The sequence below is a fragment of the Plasmodium malariae genome (genome assembly GCF_900090045.1).
Source record: "Plasmodium malariae genome assembly, chromosome: 13".
Taxonomy (NCBI): domain Eukaryota; phylum Apicomplexa; class Aconoidasida; order Haemosporida; family Plasmodiidae; genus Plasmodium; species Plasmodium malariae.
In genome coordinates this window covers 2876035-2899823 of record NC_041787.1, presented here as the reverse complement: position 1 = coordinate 2899823, position 23789 = coordinate 2876035, and the positions used below count along the sequence as shown (strand labels likewise).

Here is a 23789-nt window from a genome sequence, read left to right as displayed (position 1 = left end):
AATTCTCAATAATAAAAAACACTAAATCAAATAAATTCCAATACCGTCTTTGAATTAATATACTATTAACACATAAATTTATATAATTATATTTTATTCCATTAAAAATTATTGCACAATTTTTTCCACATTGCGAAAGATACTTATTTGTATTTTTTTTAAACATTTATATTATTTGATATATTCAAGTTGTAATTAATATAAAAGATTGCATAATAAGAAAAACAGAATACTTTGAAAGATAGAAACCATAATGAAAATGTATATATAATTTATATAATTATATATATTATAGAACAAATATACTTTATACCTAGTGAAATTATGCTGGATTGTTACGAGTTAATTGATTCTCTCAAATTAAGAGTGTTTATTTATTATGTATTTGTAAGTATTTATCTCTTATATAGATCAGTATTTCCTTTTAATAATTTATGTCTAGTTAAAATGAAAATTTATTTCTAAAAGTTCTCTCTCTTAATAAAGAATTTAAATTTCTTTTAAACCAAATATTGTAACGTAAATGAAATATCTTCACACATATTTATATATACTGATAACAATATGTAGTTTTTCTTGGTTTATAAAAATTTTTTTAAAATAAATTTAAAAAATCAATGAAATTATTAAAGTAACCAAAAGAGGATAATAATGAAATTATGCAGAATATATCCATTTTTACATTAATCTGTATTTATTAATCACTTTTAAAAAAAGATATAAACCTATAAATAAAAAAAATTTTTATAGTTTTTCTATTTATTTTTTTTTTTTCTATATTATAATTTATTAATATTTTCATGCAATCAAAGAAATAATGTATAAATAGAGAAAAATATATAAATTAAAGAGTTCTGAATCCATATGTTTCAATATTACCTTAAAATAAGGTGAAAATGAAACAGAATAAAATTATTTTATAGGAATTTCAAAAGATATCATAAATTTTTATTTTTTTCCTTTCAATTAAATATCTATTTTTATTATGTTATATTAATAAAAAATTGTTTAACTCTTTCTTTTTGAGTATTAAATAGAATTTACAAATTTTGACCTTGAATTCTTTTTTTTTTTACCTTTTTTGTACTTACAGAATAATATTTTTTTTTAATAGTTAGTTAATAAGATTATTATTTTTTTTTATTTTTTGTATTATTTTACAAATTATATGTATTATATATATATATATTTATAAAATAAACCAATAATATATCTATTTGTTTATATATTAAATCTACTTTAATACATAACTATTTTTTATTTCTTCCATGTACCATGAAAATAGATAAATTCCAAAATTTTACTTACTGTTTTGTATTAAGTAAAAATTAAAATAACTACAGTCTTTGTGTTGTTTGGATAATAACTTTAATGAGTAATAATATAAATTAATAAAATAAAAAATATCTTTTTTCTGATTTAATTATATTAAGTACAAGTAATACAATGCTAAAAGAAATATAAATTTATCTTTGTAATATAATATACTTATAACATATAAAACAAATATATAATGATATATTAATAATATTTTATTAAGAAAATAATTATTTTTATTTACTATCTATACTAACATTATCCATGTTTTAATAATTTTTAATGAATTCAATGGAAATTAAATATTCTTATTTTATATTACAAATAATAAAGATATAGTTCTCCGAAATATATCAGTTTAATATAATTAAGGCGCTTTTCAAAAAATACTTTTATGTTTTATAACATGAGATATATATCACTTATTTATTTAAATAATATTCAGTATACATTACAGGAATATTAATATGTATGTTGTCTTTTATTTTATTTATTTGTTATGTAAACTTAATTTTTTAACTATAATCTTATAAATATGTTCTAAGAGTATAAAATATATATTAAATATGAGATATTAAAAAAGCATATTAATAAACATAAACTCATGAATATATTTATAATTTAATATAAAACTTAAATAAGAAAAATTTAATGTAGTGAAATATGCAACGCTTATTAATAACTATTTTACTTTATTAAGTGTATCATTAATGTAAAAATAGAAAAGAAGTATATTAATATAATAAATAAAAAAAATAAAACAAGAACCAAAGAATATTCTTCCTAAAATAACTTTAATATATAATTATTTTAACGATTATAATAATTGTGCCCCTATATTAACTGTACATTGTTCATGAAGAATAAGACAATTAATCCCATATATTAAATGATAATAAAAAAAAAAAAATTGTTTTTTTTCATTTTTTACTTTTTTTAAAACACATTTGATTATATGTTAAATATATTAATAAAATTAACATATAATTTATAATTCATATATTATAGTAAATATATATAATAGTAAACTTTTTAGAACAATAAATTATATAAAAAAAAGTATAAATAATTTAATAATATTTTCTAAGTACCTTGAATTAAATGTTATCGTGATGTTGAACACATCTTATTTATAATATTGATAAATAAAATAGCAGTGGCATATACATAACTGGAATATATTACTATATTAAACTTCGAAACTATTTAATTATACATTGAAATAAAAACTCGTGTCGTAAAAAAAATTACTAACACTATGGATACTCTATAGATTATAATGATAAATTTTGATTGACATATTAATCTGTATTTTTGTTATGCTACAAGTAAAAAATGATTTCAATAATAAATTTCACTAAAGGAATTAACATAAACATTAAATTATTTTGCTTTTTATATTTAATATATAATCATAATTATTTTATATTATAAACATATTTACTTTTTCTGCTTATGTTTATATATCGAATATAAATATATATATTATACCATAATGAAGGTTCTAAAGAAGAAAGTAAAACCTTAACTGCTGTATGTAATACAATGGAGAGAATTAACAGATTATATTATAATTATACGATATAGTCTATTTATAGAATACTACATTTACAATTAAAACAAATTTTTTGAGGAAGTATATTTTTATTTTAGCAAAACAATACTTATTATTATATGTTAAATTTACATTCTAGTTAAATTCCTTCATTTATTTAAATTCTGTTATCAGTAATATTGATGAGATTGAATTTATTAACGAGTTATTATATTATTATAACATATAATAAAATTTAGCTGAAATAATTTGAAAGGTAATAACTTAACAATAAAAAAAATAATAAAAAAATAAAAGAGAATATTTTACACCTTATAAATAGTTAATACATATCTATTTATAATATTTTAAAAGTTCAAAATGGATTCCTATATAAATATTACAATATTATCGGTAACTAATATAAGAGTACGCTAAAATTAATTTATATTTCTGTATAAAATATTATTATATATATATCATAGGAATAAAAAAAAGAGAAAAACATATATTTCTTTATAATTTTCATTTAGTTATAATAAAGTTATCCTATTTTTCAAATTACCATATTTTCAATTAAGGGGCTTAATAAATAGTATAATAACTATACTGCCTTATTTTAATATTAAAAAAACATAAAGAGGACATTATATTAAGATATGCTTTTAAAATTCTATTCATGAAGAAAAAGATTTCATCATATATAAACATATTATATATCTGCTTTTATTTATACAAAGATTAACATGATACAAAATTAATTATTGCTAATTATTTCATATATACTTATATATAATGGCATCCGGAACTAAAGCAGACAGTGTAGTATTTATTTTTATGTTATAATAATTATATGTATTATTGTATTCAAGCATTAGCTGTTCTAGAAATGACATAAAAATATTTTTCAAGAAATTATTATTTTGCTCATATATTATAATTATATTTTTTTAATTATTAGAAAAATTCTGTTACATTATTTCTTAAATATAGACAGTAATTTAATGATGCTATGTAAAATTTTGATAGTAGAACTGAATGGGTGACTGATGAAAATCCTGGAAGGTATTGTAGTTCTGTAAAAAATAATATTTTTAAAGCTGCTGATAATAAGTATATCATATTATGCCAAGAGTTTGGTATATATTTATTTAAAAAAAGGAGGGAATATTATGACAGAATGAAACGTTGTAATTACTTAAATTACCGGATAAATATAACAGAAAAATATGGCAGTAATCCTCTATTATATCAGATATATATTAAGTTTTCAGATAACATAGGTAATATATGTAACAATAAACTGGGACAAATTAATTCTGATATTTCAGAATAACTTACAGATCTATATAATTTATATGATGGATTTAAAGATTTTACATCTAAGAAGAATGATGCTACAAGTTGTTAAAACTCTAAAAAATGTTATGAATTTTATGTTGAACATTACAGGAATGTGAAGGAAAAGTAATAAACGAATTCTGTTAAGAGTTAAGCAATTTTAAGAAAACATACGATTAAACAATTGGGGATGTAACTATATATCCTCATGTACCAAAAATTTTAGCACCTCCAAATAGTTATGTTTTAGCTGCCAGTTTAACAACGACTTTCCTATTACTATCATCTTTCACCTTATTTTTTTTATATAAGGTTAATAAAAATTACACTTGGTAGAGCTAGTATACTTACAAAATATGTATGTTCATTTTCAAAATTATTAAAACAAAAAAATTATATTTTTATAAATATATATATTCTTTTTATATTTCGTATAGTTTATTCCAATGAAATCGTAGTTATATAGTCACTTAAAAAGGAAAAAAATTATTGAACTTGAAGAAGTTAAAAAAGGAACAAGATAATCCTTAAAAAACATCCATGAAGTAGTTGATAGAAATTATGATAGATGTTTTCATAATATAAGTTATTAATCTCAAGGATATACTTAATACAAAAATTACAGTTTATATTATTTGCAACAGAAAAAATAATGCTCATTGGTGGGAACATTACATGTGTGCATAAATTTATTAATAAATAAGATTAACTAATAATAAAAAAAATAATAAATTTTTATGTATATTACAATATTAATGATATAAAAATTTCACAAAGAAAGGATTAATATAAATACAATAATATTGTAAAAACAAATAGTATAAAACTCCACACATATATGAGTTTTCTTTAAAATACAAAACAAAAAATTTTAAAATTTAAACGTATAACACAAGATTATTGAGTAAATATTGATTTTCTTTCAGAATAATATGAAAAGATTTTCATTAACTATGTATCAAAAAAGTTAAGAAGAGTAAGAAAAGTAAAAATATAAAGATTTATCACAGCACGTATAATATTATTATATATATAAAAAAAGTAAAAGCTTAAAATAAAAATGTACTTTAATGAATAATCATAAAATACATTTTATTTATAATTAACTCTATTTTATATTTATATTATTATTTTCTTCCTTGCAATTTGAGGAATTATATATTTAACAGTTTATATAAAAATTATAACATTTTTGCTCTTATGTGCTAGATATTCTATAAGGCATTGCACTAAGGATAGTTGTAAATGGTTATAAGGGATACTGATTCTAACCTTGGTTTAAATTTAAATGGAACAATGCTAGCCATAATATCATAATTCATAAATATGATATTCTCAAGCGGTACTCTTTATTTACTTGTTCCCACAATATCCTTTTGTTTATACGACATCTAATTAAACAAATAGATATGTAATATAAACAACATATGTAAAACTCTTTTGTAGTTATTAAAACTTCACCAAAATTTATTACAATAGCAACGAAGAGTATTTATATTTCTATGTTTCATTTTTATTTATTTTATAATAATCGAAAAACCATGCAGTATTCCCATAAATGTAATGACAATTAGCATGATAATATATAAAATATCAAATAAATTGAAAGGTAGTTCTTTTTTGCTTGAGATTTCATGTAGAATTCAACTTTTATAGTTTTCATGGAAATCATAGACATAGTTAAACTTTTGATATTTTAGATATGGAGACCACAATTTTACATCATAAAAAATTTTCAGTTGTTCGTATAATTTGTGAATTGGAAAATTCATTATATATTCTTATGTTAATTATTAAACATAACTATATATGACCATGGATTAAAATATGAGAATGAAGTTATTATATTAATTTATGCATGAAATTATTTGTATCACACATAGTAAAATATTCAAAATAATGAAGCAAAAAATAGGTACTACTGTAACTGTGACACCTTAATGTAATATTAATATACCAACATCAAAAAAATAAATGCATATGTTTTTATAATAAAGGTGTATTTAATATTATTTTTCATAAAAACTTATTTATAGTAATCATAAATTTAGTACAGAAAAAAGTTATTAGCCTATGGTACATACTTCCAATTAATATAGATACTATTTATTTTATTACATTTTTTTAAGCATTTTTTTAATCTACCTCTAAGTATTTGCCATACTACATATTTGCATATTTACTGTTACCAGAATTATATAGTATATAGCTAAAAAAATTATAAAAATAATAAAGTAATATTCCTTTACCAATTTATTTATGCAATACAAAGATAAAACATTTTTAATAGAATTCATTCAAAAATATTATTAGATTAGTTTACCTACAAAATCAACGCGTTGTTAACAGTTTATATTTTATAAAAAAATAATTAATTTAATAGATAAAGTTATTTCATTTATCTCTTAAAAATAAGAAATTCAAATAAAAATAATTTCTTTACAGATTAAAAAAATATTTTATAAACATAAATTGTATTACATTTTCCTTTTTGTTATATATATTTATATAAATAAAAAAATACTTTAATTTCTTAATTCATTGAAGTTTTTTCCTTTTTTTTAATAAACAATTAATCCTGCGTTTAATAATATATATATGCTAATTCCATAAAAAAAAATTAAAATATCCACCATGAACTCTAAACATGTAATCTTATTTAAAAAGGATAATGTTTATATTATATCCATAACTTCGTATTTATAATGTACAAACAAAAGAAAATGTATATTAAAAATGTTTTTTAAATAAATATGATGTATGATAACTTTATGATAAAAATTATTTTATAGAATAAATATAAACTTTGATTTTATGCTTAAAAAAAAATATATTGATAAAAGAAATACAATTAATTCTTATCATCATCTACTTCTAATACATTTGTATTTTTAATTTTAAACCAAAGGTACATTTTTTGATGTACTCAGAAAATTATCATTTAAGTCTAAGAAAAAATAAAAAATAATTAAGAGACCTATTTACAATAACAAATATATAATGACTCAAGTTTTCAATAAAATTATGTAAGTACTCTTTTACTTAATAATTTTAAGTAATATATATACATTATTTTAAAGAAACTTTTTTGTATACAGAAATATATATACAAAACATAACATTATATAAAGGTAAGAAAATACGTTAAATTAATAGAGATAAATATTAATATAATCAAATTAACAAAAAAATTTAAAGTGCATATTTTTCCCGTTACACATGAAAAAGGCCTGGACAATTAACACTTTTGTATGTAATTTATTCTATTATAGGTATGTTCGCTATTTGTATATATCACTTAAGAAATTATCAATATAAAATGTTACAAAAAAAGTACTTTACTGAAAGAAGGATATGCTGTGTTATTTATTTCACACTTTTTATATATATACTTTACATTACATAACATTTTTTTGCCGATATAAATCATTACTGGTATAACTATAATCGCGATTACCAATAAAGCTATACTTGTGCTATGTATATTTAAACTATTTGATATTCCAAATTGTTCACCTTTCTTTAAAAATATATATCTTAAAATAAATATTAGTAATGCAAATATTATTGTAAAGCTATATAAAACAGTAAGCATCACTACTTTTTGTGATATATCCTTTCTCAAAAAGTTAAAATCTGAATTTATAGCAGCCCTCAACTTATTTTTATAGTATATTTTATCTAACATTCTTTTTCCAAAATATGAATTTCTTGCGTTTCTAGCAGAAGACTTACTTCTCCCAGATTTCCCGTAGTCTCTCTTATTATTTAATGAACATTCGTTTAGAAGTTTATATTTTCCTGTAGATACTTTTTCATTATTAGACATATCTTTCTTTTCGTATTCTCCATTATATGGAATTTCGTGTTTTATCCATACAATATTTGAACACTTTCCATACTTATGCTTTGCTAGTAAACGATTAGTTCTTGTCCATACTTTTTCATCTATATAGTTCCCCTTATCCAAATATTTATTTTGGATAACCTAAAAATAGAAATATCCATGGTTTAAAAGAATAAATAATTTTATCCTACGAGAAAGTATTAATAAAAACAGAACACAAAAAATATATGTATAATTCATATACCCTTATGAATAATATTATCATACCATATAATTGTAAAAATTACATATCCAAATTAAAAGCAGCAGTGTGATTATTTTAAAATAAAAGAGTAACTTAATTTTTTCTTCCATGACATAGATTTTTAATATTATATTCAGTAATGAAAAAAGTAACAATAATACAATAATGTTTTAATTGTAAAAGAGAGAATATTTATTTTTTTTAATATTATATCATTATCTTTAATTTTTATACAAATATATAATTAAAATATTTATAACTATAATGCATCTTACAAGAAACCAAAAGAAAATATAACCTAAAATTCTATTAAATATTTTTTAATACTATTTTTAAAAAACAAAAATTCGTTAAAATAATATGATTTGCATTCATTCATAAATATACAAAAGATATAATTTAATTATTTTATAGTATTTCGTAATTAAATAATAATTCCATTACTCCTTTAAAAAAATGAATATATTATTCCTTATTTATAAATTATCAGTTTATTCATAATATAGATTATAGAGAATACTTATTTTTAAATATTAAGAGGGTACAAGGACTTATATAAATGTTGATTTCATATTAATTATTGCAATATTATAAACATTATATTTTGAAAAAATATTAGTTATCGTTAAATAATATTTATTATCTAAATAATATAATAATAGTAATAATAAACGAAAAAGGAAATACTTGTACATAACTTCGTGTTATATAAGTTATAAAACTTGAAATATAAATGAATATTTACTTATAAAATAAAATATATAAAGTACTACATTTATATTTGAAAAAATATATAATATAACGTTAAACAAAAGCATATTTTTTATTTTTTATGCCGTAATACATCAAATTTTTAATTTTTTTAATAAACTTTTTTTTATAACATATTTTCAAAAAAAGAAGTTTTAAAACTAATACACTTCATTTTTTTTTTTTTTTTTGTTATTAATGAAATATATATATTTACAAAAAATATTAATAAATTTGAAAAAAAGAATTTTAAAAATAAAATTCGTACAAAAATCGTACATAAAATTATATTAAATATAAATCTATTAAAAATGAAAAAACTTTACAAATAAGAATAATATATATAGCGCATAATATATACATAAGTATTTTAAGAGAATAACATTAAAATTACTAAAATATATAATTTATTAATTCTAATTTTGTTTTTAGAATAAGATATATATTATTTTTTTATTAGTTCTTTTACATATACGTAATATCAGGATATACTTTAAAGGTTATGCACAATCAGTAAACATTTATATACATATATAATAATTTATTAAAAACACTTTTAACAGAAAAAATATATTATTCCTAAATATTTTTGTGTGTTATATACAATATTCTTTTTATAATACTGAGAATGATATTTATACATATAATTATTCACAAAATGTATTTAATTAAATGAAATAAAAACTTATACAACTGTTTTAATAAAAACAAATCATTCTTCAAAGAAATAATTAAAAAAATTATAAAAAAGGAAAAATAGATAAATTTAAAATACTATTTCTGAATTTACAAATAAGAAGTGATTTATAGAAATTAACATTATTGTACTTTCATAGGTTTAAATTATTTATTTTTCGTTTTATTATAAAAAATTATTATTCAGTATCCTTTAATTAACCGTATTATTTTTTTGTTTAATTTATTAATTCACACCTAATTTTTCATGTAAAATATATCTTTGCTCATTTAAAAATTTATATTAATTTCTATATATCTTATATAGTAAGTTATGAAAAATTAGCGTACTATATATAAAAATCCTAAAAAAATGTTTACATATATAGTAATTCAACAGCTTTAAAAATATATAATATTTTCAAATATATATTTTTTTCTATTATATATTTACACACAATAATAAAAAATAAAATTCATACATAACTAAATATTTATATATAATATAACTATTTCATAATATATATGTTTATTTTAATTACTCTAATTATAATTTACATTTTTAAAGTTATATAAAACATTTTTAGAAATATCCAATTATCAGAAAGACAAAAAGAAAATTTGCAGATTATCTGATTATATGTGATTAACATTAATTTTTCAATTTAATAAATGGCATAGAAAAATATATCGCATAAATGTATTTATTAGTACATACTCAATTTCATATAAATTTAATGAATATTTAAAAAAATGAATTATCACAACAATTAGCTTCTCTAATAATATAATAATCCTTTTTAACTGTTAGCAGTAATAATTTAGGATGCTTTATTTCGTAAAGAATTATAAATAAATATAATTTAGGAGCATAGAATTTTATTATTTATTTATAATTTTACATTAACACGATTCAAAAAATTGCAAAATCTTTATAATTGCTTTTACAATACTTATGTTTTGTAGCATAATTTCATAAAGCTTATTTTATATAATAAATGTTAATTCTTTTTTAACTAAAAAAAAAAAAAACAAATTTATATAAATATAAATGCAACATAATACTTTAACTCTTTATAATTAGGTTCTAAAAAGAAAATTTTATTTTAAATTTAAAGTTAATATATTTTCCAAATACACATAATATATAATAATTTTAGACAAAAAGGTGATATAAAATATGGAATAGTATATTTTAGTACAAATGCATATAACCAGCATTCCATAAAATTATGTAAATTTTGGTATTATACATTCATTTTAAAGCACAAATATAAAATTTTCACAAAAATCTATTTTTACTACTTATTTTACCCCATTATCCACTTCAATTTATTACATTTTTCATGATTTTTTATTATCTTAGAAAACGTTATTAAACATTTTACAAATAATATAAGGATAAGTACACCAAATGATATTATAAATAAATGATATTTTGAATAACTTAGTAACTATTCCACAAAGTTCCATCAATCATTCATCCACGGAAATGCTTTAATAATATTCCATGCCGTTTGCAACAATTGAAATCCTTGTTATATTGGTAATCTTATTCCCAACAAAAAAAAAAGTGAAAATATAGCACCTCCAAATCCGTAATTTCTAAACTTAATCTTTTTTAGAGCTATTTCTATAATTCTCATTTTTTTATCGAAAAAGTTATGATAATCTTTTTTTCTGATAAATTTTTGTTCAAAATGGAAATGTTTTCCATAAAATATTCCATTATTGAAATCCACAACTTCTATACAGTATTGAGCCCTATTTAATAAACTTTTATCAGATTTTTATTTTTTTTTTCGTATCTCATTTTTTATTATTAGTTATATCCATTCTTTCTCGTTCTCCATTATGTGGTTATATTTCTTTTAACCATGCATTACTTAAATCATTATGCTGTTTTTATTTGGTTAGTAATCTCTAATTTCATCCACATAATTTTCTACCCAGCATGCAGTTGTCGTATAAAGACGTATTAAATGTTATATAAAAAAAAATAAACAAACAAAAAACGTATATTATCCAAATGGAAAAGTATTTTAATTGTAAAAAACTGTATTAATGAAAACAAAATACGAAAATTATGAATAATACAATAACGTAACTCATGTTATGATGCCATATCAAGGTTAAAACAGAAAATCCTCGTTAAAAAAATAAAAGCAGATATTTTAATACATAAGATTGTGTTAAATTTTATTTCCATATTATATTTCTCTAATATTGTAATATACAAACTAATCACTAGATTTATAACAATGTGATATTCTTTTAATGATAAAGGACATTATAATTACCTGTTCAATTTTATTTTGTTTTTATTATTTTTTGCCTTTTCGTGAAATATTAATAAAATATATACACCTATAATTTACGTTTAAACAACTACATAGAAAAAGAAATATAATAATATGTTATATAATTTTTACCTAAGTGTTATATAAAAAACAATTGTTTCATAAAAATAAAATATGAATTCATTCATAAATATTCAATATATACAATTAAATTATTTACTTACTGAAATATTAGATATTTTTTTGTATTAATTTATTTAAGAATAAACTGAGGAAAAAATATGGCATTTCTAACTGTATCCAAAGATTCAGTTTATAAGCAATAGAATATGTATAGAACATATATATATATATATTAAGCTACACTACATATTAAATGGATTATTAATAATAATAAGAAATATACCCTCCTAATAATACTAATTTTATATATATTATATTTATATCGACTATTTTTTATTCTTAATAAATATTAATTATTAAAGCATATAATATAAAGTAAGTAAAATATTTTGTGTTGTGGTAATTATAACACATATTTTAGTTTCCTTTTATTCATAAACATTTTTTTTTTCTATATATATTTAAAAAAATATAATTTAGAATGTAATATCTAATTTACCAAAAAATATATATTTAAAAAAATGAAGTACTTGTTTTTTTATTGTTCTGAAATTATTTCTGAAAATTATAATTTTTATATTTATGTTATTGTATTATTTATAAATAAAATACAGTTATGTTCATCCATCATTTTATGTTTTGTTTTAACAATATTCATTCTGAACATAGAAATTCAATCAGGAAAAAAGAAAACCGTATAGTCATGAATGAATTATTTTATATATATATGCAAGCGTATATGTATTTTTTTCATGGAATAACATATTTTAACAAATTATAATAATACAATGTATTAAATAAAAAATAATAAATTAAATACAAAAAATACATAACTCTTTTATTAAAAAATTTATTACTCATGTTTTCATCTTTCCGTGAAGTTTTTTCTATATATGTTAGTCTCATTTTATGTAAATCCTTTGCATATTTTACCAAAAAAAAAAATTAAAATTAATATTCCTGGATAATGTTACTGAATAAACAATACGTTATTAAGTATATGCAGTTGTGATAATTAAGCATATATTAATATTTAACTAAAACTTTAACTTGGAAACATGAAAAATAAAATTTGATAAATAAACATACGAGAAAAACATTTGTATACTAATACTTATACATTACATTTATTTACTTAATTAATCTACGAAAAATAATGTAACATATCAAACAGGCCTTATTAAAACTTATTTGATAAAACATATAATATCATTTATTTATATATTTCTTGAAACGAACTTGTTCTTTTTTTTTACTTCCATTTTGTATTAACAATGAACTTATAAATGTAAATGAACTATTAACTGTCAATAAAAACTATATATACCTGTACACCTTTGAAAATCTATTAACTCTTAATATAAATATGGATGCACAAAATAGGAAATATATTCAAAAGAAATATCTACCCATTATAATTTTAATGTACAAAAAATAATTATTTTTTCATTTGCTTTATTGATAATTTACCTTTTCTTAGATATAATCAAATATTTAAAATGTTATTATTATAAAAAAAATAAAGGAAAAAGGAAATATGTAATATCTCTTAATATATGATTTACTTTAACTCATTATATTAATCTTTTATGTATGTGTAAATTAAAAAAAATAAATAGTTAATTTACTTACAAATTTTCATTATAATATATATTTAAATTAAACTACCTAAATGAATTTAACACAATAATTAAGTAAAATATTAAATAATGAATTTAACTATTAATTTAAAGTAATGTTATAGAACATATAAATTTTTAAAGAATCAAAAATATTAGTAATTTATTATGTATACTTCTTTATTATATATTAATAACTTAAAATGTATATCTTGAAAAAAAAAAAAAAATTATATATTAGAAATTTTTATCCTAAAATTATGTTACAAAATACATTTCTAAAAAATATTATATTAAAGAATAAATATTATATTTTAAGTAAATAAATATATATATCCTTACAAGAAAATATATTGCCCTCCAATCATTATAATTTAAAGAAGACATATTTACTTCTAATTTAAAACCAATAATATATTTTATAATAACAAAAAACAATGATCATTTTAGATTAGAAAAATATAAAAAAAATAAAATAATAATTTTATATAAAATGTAAATTATCACAATTCAATGGCACTATAAGAATTGTGTTATCATACATCTATTTTAACATACATAGACAAATATTTTTCTTGGATATCGTTTTAAATACAGAAATATATATACAAAACTAATTTAATTATCCAAGACAAAACAATATATTACAATAAAAATTACTAACATTAAAACGTTCAAATTCAAAAAAAATCTCAGAAAATATATATATGCTATTATATATTAAAAATACCACATATACATGTTAAGGTGTGCAATAAAAGCAATTAAGAGTATTCTTAATACATGTATAACTAAAGGTAATACAGACGTAACTTTATTAATTACTCCATTATATAAAATAATATATTTACTAAAATTCATTTTATCTTTTCTTATATTTAATTTTTTCATATTTTTTAACTTTTTTATGGTAGTAAAGAACACCTAATATTAACGTAATACCCAATATAACGAACGACGAGAAGTATATTAGAAAATAAAAAAAGGGCGTTATACGTAAAATTTTGTTATTCTCTATATCAATCTTGAAAAACGAATCGAAATATGTCTTCAAAAATGTGTATAATTTATTCAGTGGTCCATCACCTAATGAAAATTTTAACAAAGCAAATAATCCCCTTTTGAGGCCGCAGTTAAGGAAAAAATCTAATATGAGTGATATTAATAACAGAATTAACAATATTACAGGTGTAAAAATGCGTAATTGGCATTTTTTTCGTACCACTTTTTTGTACAGATTGTCACTAATCGTTCTGTTGTTTTTAAGAAAATCAAAAAAATCTAGTTCTTTGAATATTTTTTTTTCAAGATAAGAATAGTCTTTTGTTTCAAATATATATGATTTGTTTTTCTTAGCTTGTTTCTGGTGTCCCATACTATTCAACGACCTTTCATCTAATTGTACATATTTATATTTATCCTCTTTTTGGCTATTACTTATATTCTTTTTGTCTTTACGTGCGTTATTTGGTATAACACTTTTTAATCCTACAATACTAGATATATGATCCTGTTTACATTTTCCTAGTAATCGATAAGTTTTTATATCTTTTTTTTCGTAGGGATTAAAATTTTCATTTAAATATTTATTAAAAGTACTCTAAAAACACAAGGTAAATATAAATTAGGTATATAAATAAAAAATATTATTCTAAAAAACATCATTAACAAAAATTAAATTTGAAAAATATAAATAATACAAGCATCAATAATCAATATTATCACACCATATCATTGTAAAAATGGCATGTCCAACTTAAAATTATAAAGGGAGAAATTGTAGTAAAAAAAAGTAACTTAATACTTTGTTCCATTATATATACATTCAAAATTGTAACATATATAGTAGGAAAAGTTTTAACAATAATATAATATGCAGCTAATGATAAACCCTAATATATTTAATTTATAAATTATTATTTATTTTTTTCATAATAACGTGGTAAAACGTAAATAATTATAGTGCTTTCTACTAAGTTCAAAAAGAAATTTAACTATGAAAATATGTTATGGAATTTTTAACTTAATCTAATTTTTAAAAATCTTTTATTAAAATAAAATAATTTGAATTTATTCATAAATATTCAAAATACACAAATTAACTATTGAATATAATAATTAATTGATTTCTATATTAATTATTTTAAAGAAAAAAATAATAAAAATAAAATACAATATTCATTAATATAAATATATATTCAGTTTATAGAGAATATATAGAATATCGGTAATTTATTATTTCTATATCAAAGGGATAATATCTAATTTTAACTTTTTAAAAATGCTTTAGAAAAACTTGTTATTATTGTTAAAAAATATTAATTGTAATAATTATATAATAAGTTAAAAGATAAATGAAGAAAAGGATACTTTGAATACTATTCTCTGATGCATTTATTATATTACTTTTGTTCTCTTATTTTCTATAATGTATATAAAAATTATAATATATATCATGCTATCAAATCTATAAAAACATATATATTTTAAAAGTAAATAAACTAATATATTTTTTTTTTTGTATAATTTTTGAAAATTATAATATCTAAACTTTACTCATATTGTTCGTAAAAGAAATGTTTTTAAACGATTAGACCTCTGTTTTCTTTTTTTTTTAATTAAAAATATGTAATCAAAAAATTTTTTAATATAAAATAATATAATAAAAAAAAGAAAAAAACAAGAAATTTAGTATTAAATGGATTATTCTGGGAATAACATTAGTTCAATAATTTATATCTCTATTCAATCAATAATGAAAAAGCATATAATTTACTCTTGTTTTATTGTATCATAAATATAATATAAATTTTTATAAAATGAATTTATTTAAAAACGACTAAAGAAGAATAATAGAACAGTATATATATATATATTCTCTCATTAAAAAATAATTAAAACAATTAATAATATTAATATTTTATATAGAATTCCTTCTATAAGATGATATTGCACTAGAATATTTTGATTATTTCATAGCAGTATTCCACACCCTAAGGCATAAAACTTTTACATACGTATTAAGTTTTTTTGCAGAAAGGATAGATTATAATAAAGTATTATAGTATTTAATGTCAAGAAAAAAAAAATGAATAAAGAAAAGAAAAACGTTTATATTTGCTACTAGCAATAACTTTTGTATGAGGGGTTATTAATAGATTTTACCTCCTATATAGAAGTAATAAAAAAATTTAATATATATACAATATAAATTTATAGTGATTTATGATAATATTTATTAAATTATATTATTTATTTCATTAAAATATTACCTTTTTAAATATATTTTTAAAATAAACACACTATGTATATTCTAAGTATAATACTTAAAATAGTTGGGCATATTCTGTACAATATATGGAATTTTTTTTCTTTATGATTAATAATATGATTATATTATTCTGAATTTTTAGAATTAATAATTTTTTAGATTACTTAACATTCATTACCCAAGTTATTTTTTATTTTAAATATAATATATTAAAATTTATTAAATGTTCTCAAGTTAAAAAATTGTGTATCAACATAGAAATTTATATATCCTGTTAACATTATAACTTTAGGGTAATTACTCTTAAGAATATAATATATATATATATTTTCACTTTTTTTAAGATAAAAAAAACTAAAATTGATTTAATATTTTTAAATCCATAAAAAATAATAATGTATATTAGGAAATAAGGCAGATAAGTAATTGCTATTAGTTCTTTATTCATTCTTACATGCGTTCTAATTATCTATAAATTATATGACATATTTATAATTTCAGCATTCCTTTTTTATATCAATTTCATTATTATCCATTTTTATACTTAATCATTTTTAATGTAATTTTTATTTACCGATATTTAACAAGATTTATTTTTCATATTATAAATGTGTCCAAAATTCTCGGACTATTCTATGAATTCCTAGTTGTTTAAATTTACCTATTTTTATATCTGTATATAGTTCTTTATTTCATTAAATATACACAAAATATTTAACAATTATGGGATGTTTTATTTTCTTATTTAATTTATTATCTTTTTTTTTGTTTATTGTTCATACTTAATAATTTATCTCATCTGAAATATTATATATAAAAAAAAAAGAACTAATTTTTGGATATATTTGTTTTTACTTAATAAACTTAATTAATTAATATAAGGTATATAAATACACAATATTCATCTATAATTTTAGATAAAATTTTTTTTGTTATTACAGTAAAATTTACATAATAATAATTATTATATGTTCTGTTGTTTTCCTATGAGTACATAGTACAAATAAAAATTAAAGTAATATAAGTAACAACTGATTTATTTATAATGAAATGTTAACACTAACATCATAATTTATTTCCTATATATGTATAGTTTCATTATATAGAAGGAATGCACAAAATTAAAACTAATGCCTCAAAAATAATTAATAAATGTATATTATAACAAATGAATAACATAATAAATTTTCTTTGTATATATATTTCCTTTCTATTTTCATTATCTTGTTTAATATATATCATTCACTGAAATATTTAAGTAAAAAAAAAAAAGTATATATATATAAATATGATGCATGAGTAGAAGTAAAAACGTAATGAAAAAATATTCTCTACGAATATTTTAGTAAAAATATTAGCTCCCATTAAGACTAAATAAAAATATATATAATTATACATTTAAAAGATATTAAGATAATTAAGGAATCGCAATAACATTATGTTGTATATATAATTTATAACTTCAACAATGATAATAAATTTTGTTCATTTAAAATATTTATAAGAAAGCAACAGAATTATTCATTATCATTTTTATACTTTCTTTATATAAATATTATTACTTATTTTTATTAATACTATATAGGAAAGAAATATATGAAAAATATAGAGAGAATTGAAAAATAAAACATAATTTATTATAATAATTATTGTATTTATAAAGAATAAATTACATGTTATGTACATATATTTGTAATATAATATATATGCTGTATATTATATAAATATGTTGTAATTAAATTTGTAACTATATTATTATATATCCTGAAATATAAAGATTTCTAATATATTTTTTCCTATTTATTTAAAATTATTTTAGAAACATTATTATAGAATTTTCAGTTCATATTAATTATTACACCAAATGATTTTTTCTTTTGATATTTAATGAAATAATGCTAGAATCAAAAAATTATAATAACAAATAAAGCATCTGATAGTTTAAATTATAGTGTTTCCTATAATTAAAGTAAGTAGAATTATCTTATAATTTATTAGTTATATATTATAGAGAATAATATAATTAATAGAATTACATCTTATAATACTTTGTTAGGGAAATATGCAATTTATAAAATAATATACGATATATTCACCATATATTTTTTTTTAATCTATAATATAATATAAATTTTACTAATATATTATGTTCAATGTATCATTAATATTAATGTCTTATATTAATAAGTGTAAATATTCTTTTTTCAATATTTATGTGTTATTTATATTCTCATTATATTATTTATTTTTCATTTTACAGCTTAATGAAATATTTCAAGATTTAATCTTTTCCTTTCTCAAATCAGTTTAAAAATAAATTACCAATTCAGCATTACAAGCAAATTACTAAATTGCTGAAGAATGATAACCTATCTTAATTCTTCCGTTCTCTGAATGTGAAATCCCATTTTCAGCAAATATTTTTAATAATTCACGTGATTCTTCGTGAATTATGTCCTTTATTATTCTTTTTTTTTTTATTTAGGTGACTATGAATTCAGTGTCCCACGGGACTGAATTATAATATAAAACGAAAAGCAATGAAATATGTTTATATATATATAACAACAATAATATTTTAATGAAAATAAAGTGCAATTCTGTTCTTAAGTTTCATATTTATTAACAATAATTCTTATATAAACTTATACAAAAAATAAAAAAGTAATAACAATAATTCCCCATATAAAATAAAACCTACAGAAAAAGCAGTTTTTAATTCATGTGAAATATAACAGTTATAAGTAGATTCACTTCTTGTACACTTTTCCTCACTATCTATATTCGTTTCTAATTTTCTTATAATTTCTGAATGTGTAACTCATATAATTTTATTTTATATTCACATTTATATACTGCATATATGTAACCTTTTATTTTTTCGTTTAACCATGCATTCAATACAATAAGGTACTCATGATCACTAAAACTATAACTAATTAATGTAGGCATCATATTTCTCTGTTTACAATTATTATTAAGCTTATATCCAATATTATATATATTAATATGTGTTTCCTTTAAAGGGTTTAATAAATCAAATTATTATGTAGTACCACCAAGTTTATAATCTTGTTCAAATATACAAATTATTTTTTTTTTCTTAGTTGCTCCTAAATTCTGAAAAGTGAAAAAATAAAATAATATGAAAATAAGACAATAAAAATATATTAAAAATTTAAAGAAATTACATATTCATTATAACTTTCAAATTAGTTCGTATAAATTATTAGGTAAATTAGTTACATAAATGCATTTTACAACAATCTTTAAAAAATTCCACTAAATGATAATATATCAGCAATAAGATATTTTAGAATTCCCCTATATATTTATTTAAATTATATGTTAAAAACATATATATATTTACATATTTTATTATAATGTTCAAAAAATTAATATATAAAGTTTTTATTAATACATAATTTTTTATTAAATATTAACAATAAAATAAATAGATATAACATTTTTAATAATACTTCATTTAATAATTGGAACAAGTCAAAACAGTTTTTGTTATGAAAATTTTAGGAAATCTAATATTTTTATAGTTTTTGTTATAACAACTTATAATTTATAAGTTAAAGAATAAATAATTTTTTATATAAATATTTAACTAGAATATCACCTACAGTGAAATGTTATTTTTTCTAATATATTTACTTGAAGTATATTTCTTAGATGCCATATAATAATAATAATAAAGCATATATATTTTTCTTTTTAGTAATAATTTCTAGATAACCAAAAACATATACTAATAGTTAATCAGAGTGCTTTAATTTAACATTTATTATAACATAAATGGAAAGGAACAAAGCAATTATAAATATATTATATAAATGTACTTATAATAGTAAAAATATTATATAAAATAAAAAATGAATTATTCTATTGTTTTTTTCTCCTACTATCATGTATTATTTTAAAATTTTATTCATCCATATTTTTCTATCCTTCTAGTATACATATATTTAAACTGTAAATGATATTACCCAATTAGTTTACCATTCAAATTATTTTACATTTTTATTTGTATATGGAATTTATTAATTTATAGCTTAACATAACATAAATGTTTTGTTAGAAAAAATATTGCAAAAACACTAGTACACAATTTGTTTTGTTTTAATTATATAATTTTAGAATTGTAATATTTTAAAAAATAGGTGAATTAATAAAATATATTAAATTCCTTAAAAAACACAAAGAAATAAACATTTTCTTCTTCGCTTTATTATAGTAATAAATTTTTATAATAAATTAAACATAAAATTCATCAAGATAAATATAATAATATTATATACATTTAACTTATGAAAATTTACAAGTATTTAAAGTATCAACATTTCACTAGAATTTAAAGAAATTATGAATATTATGCAATTTCATGTTATATTTCTCTAAATAGTCGTTCTAATTAATATATGACAAACAACAATAAATGTTCACTAAATATATACACATATATAAAAAAATTATGAAACGTTAAAAGTTATAACCTAAATAATGTACATACATATTGAGGTACAGATGAACTAATAAAAAATAATATATTAAATTACTAACCCAGTAAAACAAGTAATAATAATATAAATATAATATAATAACTTAAACATAGTTTATTGGAAATTTTTATACACATACAAATAAAAAAAATTAATAAATTAAAAATGTAGATATTTTTACAGCACTTATACAGAATAAATTATAAAGACGAACACTAAAAAAATTAACAAACTATCCATATTAAGAAAAATATAAATAATTTTAAAGATTTTATTTAGATTAAAGTTAAAAAAACTAGAAATCTCATATTACCTATTAAGAATTTTTATATATATATATTATCAAAAAGATAAAATTACTGTATTCTAATATATAAGCCCCCAGTATAAATATATCCAAGAATTACCCTATTTTTTATTCTTTATATGTGTTTAGAAATTCTCTTACGTAATTTTACTTATTATTACCCTTGTACATATTTTTGAATAATTTACAGTAAGTAACTAATACTGTTAAAATAAATATTGGAACAAATATTGAAAAGGGTATTATGGCATAATCTTTTGGAATCGTATTATGTGTTAGCATTACTAAGACCAATGCAGCAATACTGAACAATATAACTGGAATAATAACAAGAATACGCCTTAGAAATTTTTGTGAAAATTCACACTTAAGGTTATTTGTTTCTTTGAATTCATTATCAAATGCTTTTACCATTTTAATATTATATGTATCATCTAATCCTTTTTTAGTTTTAATAATGGATGGTGATACGTCTTTTTCCTTTTTTGACGATTTTCCTTTTAATTTTCTATTCCGTCCTTCATAGTTATCATTATTATTTGATATATCAGATGACACTTTAAAGTTTTTTTGAGACATTTTTTTTAAAGGTATGCTTCCATTGGTGGGATGTAAACTTCTTTCTTCATTTAATAATCTGTCTACTCTTACATATAATGAATTACTTAGATCAATTTTCTTAATATATGATATTCCATATGTATTTGTCTAAAAAATATGAGCAAATATTTGATATTAAATAAAAATATAAATATTTTTGCATGAATAAAATACTAATTTTTAAAATTAAAATGTATGATTACAAAAAAAATGTATAGAAATTGTTAAATATAGCAATTATCCTACCTTATATAAATTCTGATATGTCCGTATTAAAAGGGAAAATGCGCAGAATTTAATGAAGAAAAAGAATTTGTTAGATTGTATCATCATGTCAAAATTATTTACCGCTGTTAAAACTTATTCGATAATAAAATTATTATTTATATAATTATATCGCTTATATTCAGCATAAGATAGATTATAATTTTTTTTTATCGTTTCTGCCACATATATATTTTATAAATTGTATATATTATATAATTATAACATATAATTAAATGTATAAAGAGAAAAAAAAATTTAAATGTAATTAGTAAATTTTCTATGTAAATATATTAAAATGATATAAATGGAATAGTTTCTAAAAGAACATTGAATGGTACATAATTACTGCAATTAGACTTGCTCTAAAGATAATTTAATTCGAAAAAATTTTCTTATATTTTATTTGCATATTATTTAAATGGTTTGGTTATTTCAGTTAGGTAATTGGATAAAATTTAATAAAATTATATAATATAAAATACATAAATGCGTCTTTTAAAAAATATTATTTTAAATTTCTTTGTTACGATTAAAATAATAAAAAATCATTTTAAGTAAACTAATGTCTTATAAAAATTATTTTTAAAATAATTTGCTATAAGCAGAATAATTACAACAAAAATATAGATATACCGTAACAATGATTTAATGGAATTTAATTAATCGGAAGTATGAACAATGTCAGCTTTTTATATATTTTATGAAAAAACGATTAAAAGTCTGATATATATGAATTATACGATATTTAAACGAGGTTACTTTTATTGTTATATAAGATAAATTAAATTTTTAATTTTTTAATAATATATATGACATAATTTTCTTGCACTCTGACTTCGTTCATGGCTTTTAATATTAATTAAAAATATTTAATAATACAACAGTTTATAAATTAATATTAAAACTGAATACTTGAACAGACAAATATTCTTTTCTAATAATCATTCTATTAAAAAATAAAATATAATTAATAAAAAAAAAAATCAATGAATATTAAAGAATTATTACATGCTAAATTAATCAATATTTATAAATAATTAATTAATTGACACTTTAAAATACTTAAGACGCAATTGCTAGCCATTT

General features: G+C 18.2%; 3 protein-coding genes and 3 pseudogenes across 3 annotated transcripts, besides 3 other annotated features; 1 reads left to right on the top strand and 5 right to left on the bottom strand.

The window, feature by feature from the left end:
• The first annotated feature begins 3646 nt into the window (after positions 1-3646).
• PmUG01_13066300 lies at positions 3647-4797 on the top strand (annotated as a pseudogene).
• Positions 3647-4797: a sequence feature (PIR protein, pseudogene).
• Positions 4798-7514: 2717 nt separating this feature from the next.
• Positions 7515-8393, bottom strand: PmUG01_13066200 (the record flags this gene model as incomplete). Its single annotated transcript, XM_029007635.1, has 2 exons — positions 7515-8180; positions 8307-8393. 2 exons carry the CDS (start codon positions 8391-8393, stop codon positions 7515-7517), a joined length of 753 nt encoding a protein of 250 aa, XP_028864004.1.
• A 2625-nt stretch (positions 8394-11018) lies between these two features.
• On the bottom strand, positions 11019-11917 carry PmUG01_13066100 (annotated as a pseudogene).
• Positions 11019-11917: a sequence feature (fam-m protein, pseudogene).
• A 2695-nt stretch (positions 11918-14612) lies between these two features.
• Positions 14613-15564, bottom strand: PmUG01_13066000 (fam-l protein; the record flags this gene model as incomplete). The annotated part of the gene is made up of 2 exons (XM_029007634.1): positions 14613-15350; positions 15478-15564. The coding sequence occupies 2 exons, from the start codon at positions 15562-15564 to the stop codon at positions 14613-14615; spliced, it is 825 nt and encodes a 274-aa protein (XP_028864003.1).
• Positions 15565-19367: 3803 nt separating this feature from the next.
• On the bottom strand, positions 19368-20134 carry PmUG01_13065900 (annotated as a pseudogene).
• Positions 19368-20134: a sequence feature (PIR protein, pseudogene).
• A 1849-nt stretch (positions 20135-21983) lies between these two features.
• PmUG01_13065800 (Plasmodium exported protein, unknown function) lies at positions 21984-22769 on the bottom strand (the record flags this gene model as incomplete). Its single annotated transcript, XM_029007632.1, has 2 exons — positions 21984-22544; positions 22683-22769. The coding sequence occupies 2 exons, from the start codon at positions 22767-22769 to the stop codon at positions 21984-21986; spliced, it is 648 nt and encodes a 215-aa protein (XP_028864002.1).
• Between the last annotated feature and the right edge of the window lie 1020 nt (positions 22770-23789).